General features: G+C 37.8%; 1 protein-coding gene across 4 annotated transcripts in view; it reads right to left on the bottom strand.

Moving 5' to 3' along the window:
* Positions 1–14,280, bottom strand: part of ATP8A2 (ATPase phospholipid transporting 8A2) — a 320,265-nt gene that overhangs the window by 260,019 nt on the left and 45,966 nt on the right. For all 4 annotated transcript variants that reach the window (XM_077173858.1, XM_077173857.1, XM_077173856.1 and 1 more), the window contains 6 exons: positions 11,498–11,597; positions 10,794–10,892; positions 9,873–9,918; positions 5,698–5,738; positions 3,782–3,855; positions 619–688 (listed from right to left, as the gene is read on the bottom strand). In XM_077173858.1, the coding sequence (XP_077029973.1) occupies positions 619–688; positions 3,782–3,855; positions 5,698–5,738; positions 9,873–9,918; positions 10,794–10,892; positions 11,498–11,597 (430 nt within the window). The remainder of the gene's footprint in view (positions 1–618; positions 689–3,781; positions 3,856–5,697; positions 5,739–9,872; positions 9,919–10,793; positions 10,893–11,497; positions 11,598–14,280) is intronic.

Raw genomic sequence — 14,280 nt, 5'->3', positions numbered from 1 at the left:
GTAGCAAAGAAGAACCAAGTGTAGCTTTTTAAAAACAAATTATCTGTGTTTCAAAATCCTAGTCTAAATACTTTTTTTTAATTAAAGAAGCCAAAGTTTCTTAACTATTTCTAAACACTATAAGCAACAGTACTTCTTTAACAAAACTAGAAAGATCCAAATAAATTCTTCTGCTTAGCACAGAGATAACAAATCAACTTATACATATAAAGATACTTTTCAGCTTCTGCCTCTGCATAATGCTCATAAAATAGTACTTGTGACAGGAGACACTGCAACTCTCATCATAAGCATAGCTGATTTTTTTTTTTTTTTTTATGTACAGCACTTAAATTCCACTAACTAGACCTTCAGCAAAACACATCCAAGGTCTGTTTGATTGGTCTCTCTGGGCTTAAAATACTTGCTCCAGGTTAGTTCCTTACACTTCCAGATGATGCATTACTGCTTGGGTTTGTATCTGTTGAAAAGGCAAATTACAGCCACTTGAAGAAATATGCTTTTTTAAAAACAACAACGAAAAAAAAGCACTTGTATTGTTGTCATGCAAGCTAGATGCTGCTTCATAACTAATATTAAATAACTAAAAGAAAAAAAATTAAATTAGTTTTTTTTTACCTGTCGTATTTTAAGATTGGTCTCCCCATCGAGATTAGCTGTTTCAATATAGCACATGGCTTGTGGTTCACTGTAAGGAGTGTAAGATTTTCAATATTAAAACTCAGTACTTTTTTGTACACTACTTTTTGCACTAATACAGTCCACCATAGACTTCTTCAATGCACTGCAGAAGACAGAAAACCATACTGGTGGTATACCACCATGAAAGCTCAAAGTACCTATTTAACAGAGGTGTCTTTGGATATAGTCATACAACAAACTACAAAGAAAGACAAGTCTAAATCAAAAAACAGTAAGAATTTAACAAGTCATTATAAACTCAGATGCCTAAAGTGGATTATTTTGAATTACAAACCATTAAATTGCTTCCAATTGCAAGAGCTATGGATGAAAGAGCAAATATTGAACAGTATAAAAAGGGGATATGTTTGGATGAAGACAGCAATGCTCTCTGCTATTGAATTCTGTCTGTGAGCTGTACACACAAAATCATGTCTGCAAATCCCCTTAATAAGGGAAGTACACCCAAAGTCACTGCTAATCAGCTCTTTTTCAAGCATGAGAAAAGGGTTTGTTAGGATTGAAGGCTGTTACCACCATCTTCCAGATGTGTTTCTGCCCTTACCAATAGGGACAAAAATCTTCTTCCTAGAACTGAACTTTCTATTAGTCAAGCTCTTATCTATATCTAACAGAGGAGCTCAGCATAGGTGGTACCTGTGATAAGGAAGGGTACTTTTACTGGATCTTTTCCTGACATGCCACTCAAGATTCAAAACCTCTGTATAGCACCACCAAAACAATTTTTCTGCCCACTGTCTTCTCAGGCTGCTAAGGAATATCAGTTTCTCACCTGGACTCAAGCAAGTGCTTCAGCATATCACTTCTCATACTCTTGATAAATAGCTAGGTTTTTTCCAAAGTAACCAATTGTTCTAACAGCAAATGTACTCAATCAACAGAACAGACAGTAATAAAGGCCCCTTAAGAAAACAATAATTAAGAAATGGACAGGTACATTTATAACACAGTAAGAAGCCAGATTATTCTCTCCAATAATTTTGCTTTGAAAAGAAAACATGGTTGAGTCTATTCTTTGTCCCCTCCTACACAGTAAATTTGAATCTGAACCCAAGAAAGACACTGATGAGAGTCCAGCTTGATTCCAATTTTACCTCTGTCAAACACCTTACCTACTACAACTGAAGTGGTTAGCTCAGGAAGGAGACCTTTTGCAATACAATTCCTCTAATTTCCACAGAAATGGCATGAACTGTGGAAATGAGAAATGTGGACATGTTTCCATGCAAAGTTGTGTTTGAATTAAAATATTTTTCCTTCATATTAATTCATTCTTTATGTAAAATTTGATGTCACCTTCTTGTTGTACAGGAAAAGAGAGTCAAGATAAAAACAACTGTCGATTTTACCTCTGACAATCACCTCAGACACAGAAAAATCAACATATACAAGCAAAAGAATCCACCCCCTTCAGAACATGCAGAGCTTTCTGGTGAACTGAGGACACGTAGTATTGACATTTAAAGGAATCATGGGAATAATACCAATTATAAAGCAGAACTGCCATAGAAATTGCCATTTATTTCAAGCAAAGCTTCTCCCAAATCAACATGCTTTGGGTTAAATTTTCTATTTATTATGTGGTTATCAAAGACAGCAGGTTAGTAGAATAATGTAGAACAAAAAGCTGGCTCACACAGTTAAGAAATAAGTCAGAAGGGGTTTTAATATAATACATTAGAGAAGTTCTTAAGTAAAAAATTCTTCAATGCTGAAACAAAATTATTGATGTCCACGTTCAGCCTAACTGCATATTAAGTTGACAACCACTTATTTAAGGTTTGAGGCTTGTTTTGAAAAATATAATACTGTATACCATGGAATGGAGGTACCTCTATCCTTCATTGTGCAGTAATTCAAAGAGACTGAGCTTCAGCATATAGCTTAGAAAAAATTGAAACCTCTCAGAAACGGCACAGACAAGAAGGATGGAGCAGAAAATACAGGAGTTTGAAAAAACCAAGTTCCCTTAAAAGTTGGATCATGTAAGAGAACTGAATCCCTGAGACCAGAGCAATCTGCAGTCACCATTGAAAAGCAAACACACAGGAGGGAATTACGGAGGTGTTGTAAGGTCTGGCTATTACAAGCATATTTATGAACAGGAGTTGTGCTGTTGTCTCTTGTTTACACCTCATCTGTCTAAGCAAAGTGTGGTCTTGATTCAGCCTCAAGTTGCTCTACACAATCCAGAACCTAGACTAGCAGTCAAGTACCTCTCAAATGCTTTTAGGAACTATGAGACCTTGATAAACGAGAGGGCTGGGCAACTACCAACCATATGAAGTTTAACAAAGGCAAGTGCTGGATTCTCCACCTGGGACAGGGCAACCCTGGATGTGTGTACAGACTGGAGAATGGGATGAGGGAGAGTAGTCCCATGGTAAGGGACCTGAGGGTCCTGGTCAACAGCAAGTTCAACATGAGTCCACAGTGCCCTAGCAGCCAGAGGGCAAAATGTGTCCTGGGGGGCATCAGGAAGTTGTTCCATTCTTGAAACTAATCCAAGAAGGACTCAACAGGTCCCTCCCATGCTAGAGATGGGCCATACAAGCGCTGTATCCAAGAGAAGTAGTGAACAAATGAAGTCCAAAAGCTATTTTGTTGTTTCATGCCAACAGAGCTCGCCTTCAGGATTTAGTATTTGAAAGAGAAATCTTCCTGGGGGAGCACAGGAAAATATGCTGAATACTCAGGGGAATTAACTGGAAGAAAACTTAATCTTCCTTATTTAAGTGGAGGGATTCTCAGAAGGGCAAAGAACCACTGACTGCACGAAGCTCATGTTAAGGCCCTTCAGTCTTCCAACAAACTCATCAATACAGAGTATTATGTACCTGCAATTCATAAAGTGAAGTCTTGGAAACACCTTGCTTTAGAAGAGCCGATCTACAATGATACATGAATCAAAGCCTAATAAAGCCATATTTTGTCATTGAATTTTGTTGAAATTTGATTTTAGATGTGGAATAGAATTAGTGCTATCTGATGTCTGGTTTTATTAATAGCAAATACAGAGATTCAAGTCCTCTGCACCTCAGTTCATCAGACACATCACTTCCACACCCATTCAGGATACCTGGTAGATATTATGATCATGTCTGCTGGAAGATGTTGCCCATTGGTGACCTTCACAATATCGCCTACTGCTACCTGTGGTGGCCAGGAGTACAGTAGCATGGAAGAGAAAAACAAACAGTTCGCTTGTCTGGAATGTTAGTTTGTTATTTTCTTTCACCCAGTCAGAAGAATAGCATCATGCACAGAACAGCTAGATAGTTTTTCTGAAAGTCAGAGTACTTTTCACTGCAAGTTTGGAAATATCAAAGCCTTCCCTTTTCTGAATGCAAAGCATAAAATTCTATAGAGAAAAAAGATACACTCAATTAGATAGATTAGATACACTCAATTAGAAATTGTGAACTTCTATGGCTTGCATTTAATAAAAATTACTTTTTTTCTATAATTCTGCCATTATGCAAATTCAGGGGTTTTCTTAAGTCATATTTTTTCCCCTAGTAAGAATATTTAAAATTTACCTTCATCTTTACACTTCCCCTTCATTAAGTATCAAGAGTTTTCTTCTATTCCTTACCTGTATTACTTACCTACCCAATCATCACTGTCATTTTCCCTCAATTCTCCTTAGATGCACTGCTTGTACTAGTCACTAGCAAATAGTATCATCTCTATGAATCCTGTCCTTCCTTGACTGAGATATGCAGAGTTCTGAATTCTGGAATACTGTGTCTCCTCCTACACAGGCCTAAGACTTTCCAGCACCTTGAGTTAGTCACACATGCATGGGACTTTCATTCTCAAAAGAGTCAAGTAGCACTCTCAAAACAGTAAACCAGGTTTGCCCAATAAAGATGAGGCTGCTTAATGCCAATGCAGCACTGAGAGTCTGAAATGGGCTTAAAATACTTTCAAGATATTAATTTATGAAAATGGAAACAGATGGTATGTTTGAACAAGCAGATTCATTAGTTTTCTCAGATACCACTAAAAATAAATTCCCTACCACTTACAGCACAAAAAAACAAACGGAAAAAGTCAGGAGTCTGCCTTCAAGTGATCAAGGTGGATAATACAGAACTGTTATTCCTTAACAATAAACGCAAACCTGGACAACATGCAGTTACAGACACAAGTCAATTCACGAAATGCCTGAGGGTATAAAAAAACCCAGATTCCAGGCTTGACCTTAAACTTTGAATTCACTGTCCTTTCTACAAAAATAGGACTTGGAACAGCATAAACAGGAACCAACATTAGCCATCTGAATCCCTGGCAATCTTGAGCTTCTACTATAGCCTAACACTTCAGCAGAATAGCTTTTAGGTGTCTTGAAACTGATCTCATTCCTCAGAGGTTTTAAAAGGGTGTACTTTTTCCTCAATTACTAGATAAGAGGGCTAATTTTATCCTTTAAAAGGCACTAAGAGCCACAACTAGATCGATACTTCCTAAGGCATTTCAGCAACTTCCAGGTCTTAGAAATAAAGCTCACTAGACCCTGGCCAAGGGCCTCATAGAACATGGGTCCCAAGTGCCTCAGGTAGCAGCAGGGCTTGTGTTTCTTACTTGAGCAAGCAGCTTACTAATTAGTCTCAAAGCCCAGGGACTTTCCAGCACAGGCAGCAAAGTGAGTCTCTGTTAGACTTACAGGGGAGGTACAGCATTGCAGTGAAAATTACTCTTCTAGGAAGACTACAAACAAAATACTGTTTACCTATTAACTGCACAAGGAAAAACAAAACAGTCCATTAGCATTTGACTGTAACACTACTAGGATTTAAAAATGGGTAGTCAGGTGCCTTGCTCAGGGCAATTTTGACTACTGGAACCGAAAGGATCCCTCCCACCCCCCCAACACAAGTGACAGAGAAGTCTCATGTAGTAGACATTATTTCTAAGCCTCCTAATTAATTCTGGCTAGAGTAATTCTTGAACACTTGCTTTCCCTCCCTCCCATCCTCAGGTTTTATTTACCTCTTTCCACATAATGTTCTGCCACATCCCATTTCTTAGAACTGGAAAGAAAGCTTAAAATTAGATTACAGAAAAAATAGCCATAATTCAGACAAATTTCAAAACAACTGTATCAGCAGTAGCAAACAATAGGAACTACCACAAAAATCAGAAATTTATTTTTCAGAAGCTGGAACTTTTGTGCACAGCTGTGGGCATGTGAATCCAAGAAAGAGGAAGAATCTGCCCTTCAAATTTATATAATTCTTATCTCCTGCCAGACAACAGTTGGTGGCCTGATTTCTTCATGGCATCACTTCATACTAACATGCAGATAGACAGCATTGTTTCTTGTTTGGGAAATGACCTTCCTTAAAACAAAAGGCATCACTGCCCACTGTCAATCAGTACCAAGAAGCACCTTTACTCTGTGTATGACTTACCCCAGAATTTTCACTTCTCATCTTTTTCCCTGCATTTTATTCATTAAGTTCTGACTCTGGCACATCCAACTTTACTACCATTACCCATGGCCCATATAAATCTGAGTCTTAACTGACAAGCAGGCTCAAAGCCCTGCTGAAAAGCAGCCATCAGCTTTGTCAGACAGGGAATCCTTACCTCTGAAATTCAGAGTGAAACAAGAAAACAAGGTTCTAAGACAGACCTCAGTTTCTGTAGGGCTCCAGTTCTACACTGCCATCTTAACACACTCATTAGTCATTTAACCCACAGCATGTCTTTCCACCTAAGCACCTCCTATGTGATTCTACGCATACTTAAGACTACTCCAGCCAAAACAGTAAGGTCAAATATGCCCAATTACTGCTGAGTAACCCAGTCCAGTCCAGGTCCAAGCACAGCAAGTTCACCTTCACTGAAAGCAGCTGCAGCCAGTTTTCAAAGGTGTTTAAAAAGTGCAGTGTGCAACATATCAGAGTTGAAGAGGTCAGTCCCCTACTTTTGAATATGAACAATCTTCTCAGCTCTATGCATTTCATACATGAGGCTCATTTGAAAATAATACCACACTCTCAGAAAAAAATTCTGCTGAATACAGCCTTGACCATCCTACCTAGGATAGGTCACTCCACAAACAGGAATGCAAAACTTGTCAGAATAGATGAAGCAGAAGAAGTTTCTTGACTCCTGTTCTCAGGCCACACACACTCAAGCACTGAATCCTGATATTTACTATTGTAGTGAATGGACTGCAGTGAACTAAACTATTTAACAAAAAATGGGCAGGCAGCAACAGAAGCAGTGCCAGTGATGTGTTAAAAAACAGCTGAGCTTTCAACCAAACAAATACAGCAGTTTAGGGGAAGAACAGTTTTGGTGCACCCCTTCCATCCTTCATAGACACTGCTGTTGAACAGAGCTCTGCTAAGTTCAGAACTCAGAAGGCTTGAATCCAGAATCTCAAGGGGAAAGCCAAATACCTGCAGCCTTGACTCAAAACTCAGACTTTCAGAGAGGAGTTGCAACACTGAGAATCTCCCGTGCCATGGTTTAGCCAGCTCTCTATTCCACTAGAAAGTTTTGGAGATGTTTCAGCAAACATTCTGTTGACATTTGTATGCTCACACACAAAGGTATTTTGCAGCATCAAGTGCTACAGACCTGGTCTGGAAGGCAATTTACTTCAGAGAACAATTTCACTTGCAATGCTTACTGAAATCAATTTAGTGATTAAAATTAAATACCCAAGCAAATTACTGAAGCTATTTTCTATTACTCAACTATTTCCTTTTAAACTCATAATCCCACAGTCTAAAGAGAAAGCTGCCATTAGACATAAAACAGTTCAGAAATTCTGGGGTTGCAATTTCACACCTCCTACTCTGCTCAACCCAGTTTTATAGGAGTACTCCAAAGGACAGAAAAGGACATGTCTTCTCTAGAATATTTATAGTAGGTTAAAATTGATGAATTATTCGTTGTCAAAAGGTACTTGGTTAAAGCAACAAAGGACAAGTACCTAGAAAGACTGCTTCAACTTAAAAAGAGAGTTTCAATATAAACCTTCTATCTAGGGCTTTCTAAGACCAAAACCCAGTTCTATATCTAGGACTTAATGCTGACATTCACATCCAGCCATGCAAGGCCATTTGAAGTAAGGCTACTGAAGGGGAAGCATCTCCCATCAGTCTTGTTCCAGAGTTTGCTAGACCTGTGCTTGTCTAATATTTGAGCTCATCCCATGCAATATTAAATGCTCATTGCTTATTCTATTATATGACAATGGGAGGATCAATACAACAGAAAAATTATTACTGAACTCTCTGTACCTATGCAATACACTGCTAAGGGGCTTCACTTAGAATTATATGGAGTCTGGACCCTAGATTTAATGTCATCACCACAGACATCATGTGAAGCCATGCAAGACAAAAAACACTGGCTCAGAGCCTAAACAACACACTCCATCTCCTAATGCAAATGCTTACCTGGGGCAGAACTTCAATTTTAGTTTGCTCCAAAGGGAATTTAATTCCTACATATCAAAGCCACTCTGCAAAGCAAACTGGTATTTTCTATGGTAAATTTAAAACAGGAAAAGCTCTTTGAAGATACACAACTGCTCTAAAAACCTAAACAAGATAAATTCAAAGCCTACATGACTGCTGCTGCAGTAAGCAACCAGCCATTGCAGGCAGTGGAGTTCAGGACACAGCCAAGCAGACAGCAGTGAGCTCAAATGCTCTCCACACTGAATGCATTGATTAGACACCACTCAGCTGTAAGAGCAACCTAAAGGCACACAGAGAACCTAAATTTATTTCATCTTAATCCCACTCTGAACCTAAGTTATCTTTTCACTCTGGTAATACGTGTCTCAAGAATAAGCCTCTTTAGCCTTCGCTTAAGAAGTAGGAGGATACAGTTTTAAGTATCAGACTGAAAATTTATTTAGAGTATTCAAAGGTAAAAAATAAAATCTGAACTCAAATAATTTTTCAAGTGCTAAGTTCCACTTAGCTCCATTAGAACACCTTGTGTTCTTTAAGGTTGTCTCTCCACAATTACTGTGACAAACGTCCCTTGAAGTGTTTGTTGGCACACCTTCTCTACCTACAAATGAATTCTAACTGCCTCTCTGACCTCTGAAAGGGCCATCCTTCATATCACCAATAACAAGGCCTGTTGTGCTACAGCCACTTAATTGCCAATTGCTTATGACTAATACAGTGTTCTTGCACTCAAAATATCTTCCCAGACTCATGTAGAAACATCACCTAGGAGAACCAATAAAGCAATGCCTTTTGATGGGTATTAATAAACAATATTAATGATCAACCCAAATTTTCAAGCACAAACTCAGTGAAAAAACCTGGCATAGTTTTTGCAGGACTATCTGAAGCATGGAGCTAGCAGGTTGCTCACTTCCCTATGTTCCTTTAAGTGTTCCTCTAGCTTTTTGACACTTGAGGTATTTGTGCTTGGGAGGAAGGGGCTCTTCTTGGAGCTCAAGTCCCCGTGTTCCCATTTCACTTGTACATTTGCACAGAGGAGCAGAAGAGGAGCTGTCCAACACGGGAACATCAAGCTGCCATGACTACAGCACAGGACAATCACAGGGTGGCCTTTGACAAGTTCTTCCTATTTTCTGCACAGGTTTTCAGTTAAGGGAGGTGAAGAAAATGACAGCAATGTCTTCAGGCATACAGAGACAAGTATGGCCATACCTCAGGAATAGATGTAGGCATTCAGTGGATATCAGTGTTAGATTCTCTTTCAGTGACACTTCAGGAAAGCAAAGCTAAAAAATCCACATACTTACTATATTTAAAGGGCAGCAGCAATTCCAAAAATGACACTAAATTCTTCTGACAGCAGCTTTTAACGTTTCAGGGGATTGTTGGCTTTTTTAGTTCAGGATGTTTTGGTGGAGTTTGGTAAGGAAAAAAATTGCTTGGTTTTCTTGGAGGAGCTGAGAACTATGTGACTTTGGATAACCTTGAAATTACATGAACTTACAAATTCCAGTAATCCTCCCAATGCCTCACCCTTAAGTGTCAGGCCACCAATCATCAGTCTGAAACCTTTAGCAAAGTAAAATCCTAAATTAGTGGTAAGTACCTAGTGCACAAGATATGCATTCCTCACCATCACGACCATTAAAGCAACAGAACTGCTCAAAAGTAAGCATTCACTATTTGCGTTTTAAATACTTAAAGACTGTTTAGTCTTACCTACTGTTTTCTTTTTATTCACTGCACTGTCTGCCTTATGCCTTTTCTGTAAGGAAACAAAACATTTCATTACACCTCATTACACTTCATCACAAATTTGAGAACGATTAGAGCTAAAAATACAACAAACTGCAAGATGATACATTGGGTTCTTTTTGCCTTTACAGGTTTTTTTTTCTGTTTTTTTAAAAAGTCACAGATCATCTAAATTCAAATGGTTTGTAAAAAAGTATAAAGAGTATAATTATAAACTTCAAAGTCAAAGTCACTGTGTTGGAAGTCAGGCTGAAACCTTTATCAGAGGTAAAAAAAAAAAAAGTCTCCAAAGGTATGTTTTTTTGAAGAAAAACAAAAGGAACAATAAGGACCACAATATTTAGATAAATATCCACGTGCATAAATTCCACATGCTGTTGTTTAGACTGATATCCAAATGATTTCTCTCATCAGTACTTTGCAAAGCAGAAAGACCTTGTTCTCATGTAAAGTATACAAGCAAGTTAGAGCAGATTTTCCCCAAAACAGTCTTCTCTGTTCTTAAGCTTCTTGCCTCCCCCCAACCCCCATATTCAAGACCATCTGAAAAGGTCACATATTTGCCAGGATTCTACACTGTCTTTCCAATAAAAGCATTAATAAGCAAGCTTGAAGAGGAAGAAACAAATGTCCTAACTTCTACTGTTTTCTTGTTCACCAACTATAATGAAAATACTTATTGATTTCAGTGCATTTTCAGTATTTATAACAGAAATTCAAGTCAAGCACTTTGAAAGTCAAAACAATATTTTGCTGCTGTTGAGCAATGACTCAAGAGATTTCAGAGATGCATGGCTTTGTGGCATTTTATAGCTTTTGAGACATTTGGTCTTTAGCACAGCCTTCCCCATCATACTCATCCCCATCCTTATCAATCATACTCACATAGTCTTCTATGATTTCTTTGATGCCAGCAACTGTTAAAATAAATAGCAATGGCACCAAGGTGGTATATCTTCCTGTTGGAGAGACATCTGGAATTTGCTGTGAACAGAGGGAAAAGAGACCCTATATAAGAGACTCCTTTTGTATTTGTATTTAAAATTAATTTCTGGTACATTTAGAATTTTATGCAAAGCTCTCAGAAGACAGAACACAAAGCTCTCTGATTTACTGTGTGATCTGTGCCTCACAGATATCCCATTTCTGTGGGCAAACTAGCCTACAGTCCAAGTAGGTTTGAAGAAACAATAACAAAGTTAGAAGACTGTTTTTGTACATGCCTTTCATTCTATTTCTCTTCTCTTTACAAGAAAATTATACTGCTTCACATGGAAGCAGTGATAATCTGAACTAAGCAGAAGTTTCACAAGAAAGTCACACATTCTTTTCTCACAATGGTCAATAGCTCCATGCTTTATGACACCATTTATTTTTACTTATTAAGAATAAAAGAGGTTCAACTTTACAAACTACATGGAAAGAAGTCTCCAAGCTGTCGTGCAATTTCAATTAGCAACTACATACCCCATTAAAATTACTATTAAAGTAAATTTAATAATTGCTTTGCAGTTAAGCATAACAACAGAAATAACTTTTACTACATTACCATTTCATTTTAAAAACAAGGGAAAGCAATAAAAGAATACCTGCAGTAAGGCAATGAAGAGGAAGAATGCATTTGCAGCTTTTCTTATCTGCTCATACAGGAATCGAGGTAGAAATGTCACCACGCTGTACTTGGCTGTGCTGCAGGGTAGAAGATTTTCATCTTAGTACTTCATCAGAATATCAGGTGGGGATCATGACCAAAAAAGTCTAAGAGCCAGTGTTAGAAAGCAGTTCAAAGATAACAAAGTAAAGACATATTTAGAATATGGAGGAAGTAGTTGCTCTGGTTATGATAAGGAGCTGTACCAAACAATAAAGGTATCACACAGACCCAGAAGGCTGCCAGGCCCACTTCTATCACTGGAACCTTTGTTATTGGATGAACTATCAGACAATTTACCACCATCCAAACTTCAGCACTGTGAACAGACAAGCTTTCATTTCAGTTCCAATTGCTTACCTCTTAATTTAAATGTTGGGGGAGGCAGAGTTGAATGAGAGAAATTAGAAATTTTGCAAGGCATTTTTAAAATGCCTCATTTCCTACCTCAGAATAACTTACATTCAGCTATGAATAACTCTCCAGAACAATATACACTTTTACAGATTAATGGCTCTTGGCTTTTCTCCTATTTTTATATATATAAATACTGTAAGTAACACATATATGCAACTGAATTATAACTACTATTTCTTCCACCTCAAAACAAAAACATACTGCACTAACTAGCCTAATGTAATTTCTTGTCATTTTCACATCAAATCTCTAATGGGCATGAGTACAACTTCAGGAAAAAAAGTAAGTTGACATGATAATTTAACCATTAGCATAGAACCTTCACCTTCTGAACTACTGGCCATCAGCATGAGTTGGAGTTTTAACAACTGAGCACCTGCAGCTCAGTATGCCTTGGATAGGCCCAACAAACATAACCAGAAATTTTGAGGCATCATTTTTGTTTGGGTGTTGTGATTCCGGTTTCATTTTGAGGTTTTTTGTTTGTGCTTTGTTCCAGTTTGGGTTGTTTTGGATGTTTATTGGGTATTTTTTTAACAAGTCTTGTATTTCCAAGGAACTGAGAATGCTAAGATACTTGGCTCTCAAGAAAAAAAAGAAAAATTGTTTCCCAATTCCTGTTTTACTGACATTTCCTAGCAGTGCCAAGACCACCTCTCCATTATGTCTATTTTCTGGCTTATTCCTTTAAACACCTTCTTTTCCTTCTTATCTGCCCCATCCCCCAACTCCAAGCCATCTACCAGACACTGCTGCATCTTTCAAAATGAAAGAGTAACTAGAAGGCATATCCTGTTTTAAAAGGCTCTATTTTGAACAGTAAGAAAAATTAGTGGGGCAAATAAAAAAAAAGACCAAATAAAAAACAATTAAGATGAATCTTATCTTAGGAACTTGCCTTGTTTCCTCTTCAAGCAACAACAAAATCCATTTCTATTGCTACTACTGCTCACCAGAATCAAGTATTTAAATACTCAATATTTTACAGAAATTTCAAATGGTTGTACTTAATCATGGCTCATATCTACCAAGCCAAATCATGAGAGAAATCATATATCCAGGCTTAAAGCAAGTCCAGTCTTTATTTATATAAAGTTACTTCCTTCAAAGGCCGTTAAATCCTTCCAGCTCTAAGTATTTCTTTTGTTTTAAGCCACATTTGCTTGGTCTCATGTGTAATAACTTTCCTTTAATACAGAACATAATTAAACACACATCTCAGAATTACATTGTGACTTAAAAGTATGGGCTAATCAAGTTCACAGTTCAGACCCAGAAGCAATATCTCCAAGCAGCACTAATTAGACATCAAGCCATGGCATATTTTATATGAGAATAGTATTCCTCTAGGTATCACATTGCTATGATTATAAGAACACAAGAATTTGACTGCAACCAAGCTGAAACATTTATTAACACCATTCTACCACCTACCAACTTCACAGCTAGCTGGCTCAAACATGATTCTTACTCTAACAATTATGTTAATGTCAACACAATAAGGCTCTTTTGAAAGAGGTTTGTACATAGTAAGGCACTCCATGTATTCTGTTGCTTAAGTAACTTGACAGATGCCCACAGAAAATGGGTACAGCTCTAATTAGAGGCAGGCACAGTCAGCTGTTACCACACAGGTCAGAACAGCAACCACTAGTATGAATAAAGAGCAGATACATGTTATTATTCCAAAAGAAAACTTCTTATGGAAACCTAACTAGCAGTCTAAGCTGGGCAAGAGCATGCAATTGACTTAACTCTGAAGAGCAGTTCTTGAAATGATAAATACAATGCTTATTTTTAAATAACAAAAACCTCTTGTGCTTCAAAAGAGATACAATGTGTTACAACTTCAGGATGACCAAAGATCAGGAAAGTTAAAATCTACAGATGAACAGGTAGAAACTTCAGTCAGCTCACTCATAGCACAGTTTTGGCCACCAAAAATAAAAAATACTGGAAGGTTAGCTCTCTGACCAGCCCCAGTCAGAGCCATGTTAACTCAGAGAATACAAGGCCTGCAGCTCACAGAACAGGTTGAGGCAGGTAGAGGAGGGAAGCACAAGGGGGAAAACAAACAACAAACTGGTTTCTCCTAAAGCAACAGCTGTTACCTATGCAAATCTCACTTAACTACACAAGTTCAAATGTTGAACAGGTGTGCAAACATTAGAAGAGCTGTCTCCTCCACACCTGCAAGTTAATTCACATAAGTCATGTTTCAAGTTACACCACTGTGCAAGACAGGAGGAACAATACCAAACCCTACTAAACAAGTGAATTTAGATACACCTGACTACAGCTGGC

The sequence above is a fragment of the Agelaius phoeniceus genome, chromosome 2 (genome assembly GCF_051311805.1).
Source record: "Agelaius phoeniceus isolate bAgePho1 chromosome 2, bAgePho1.hap1, whole genome shotgun sequence".
In the NCBI taxonomy this organism is placed as follows: Eukaryota; Metazoa; Chordata; class Aves; order Passeriformes; family Icteridae; genus Agelaius; species Agelaius phoeniceus.
Note: the sequence above shows the minus strand (reverse complement) of the source record. Positions and strands in the feature narration are given on the sequence as shown.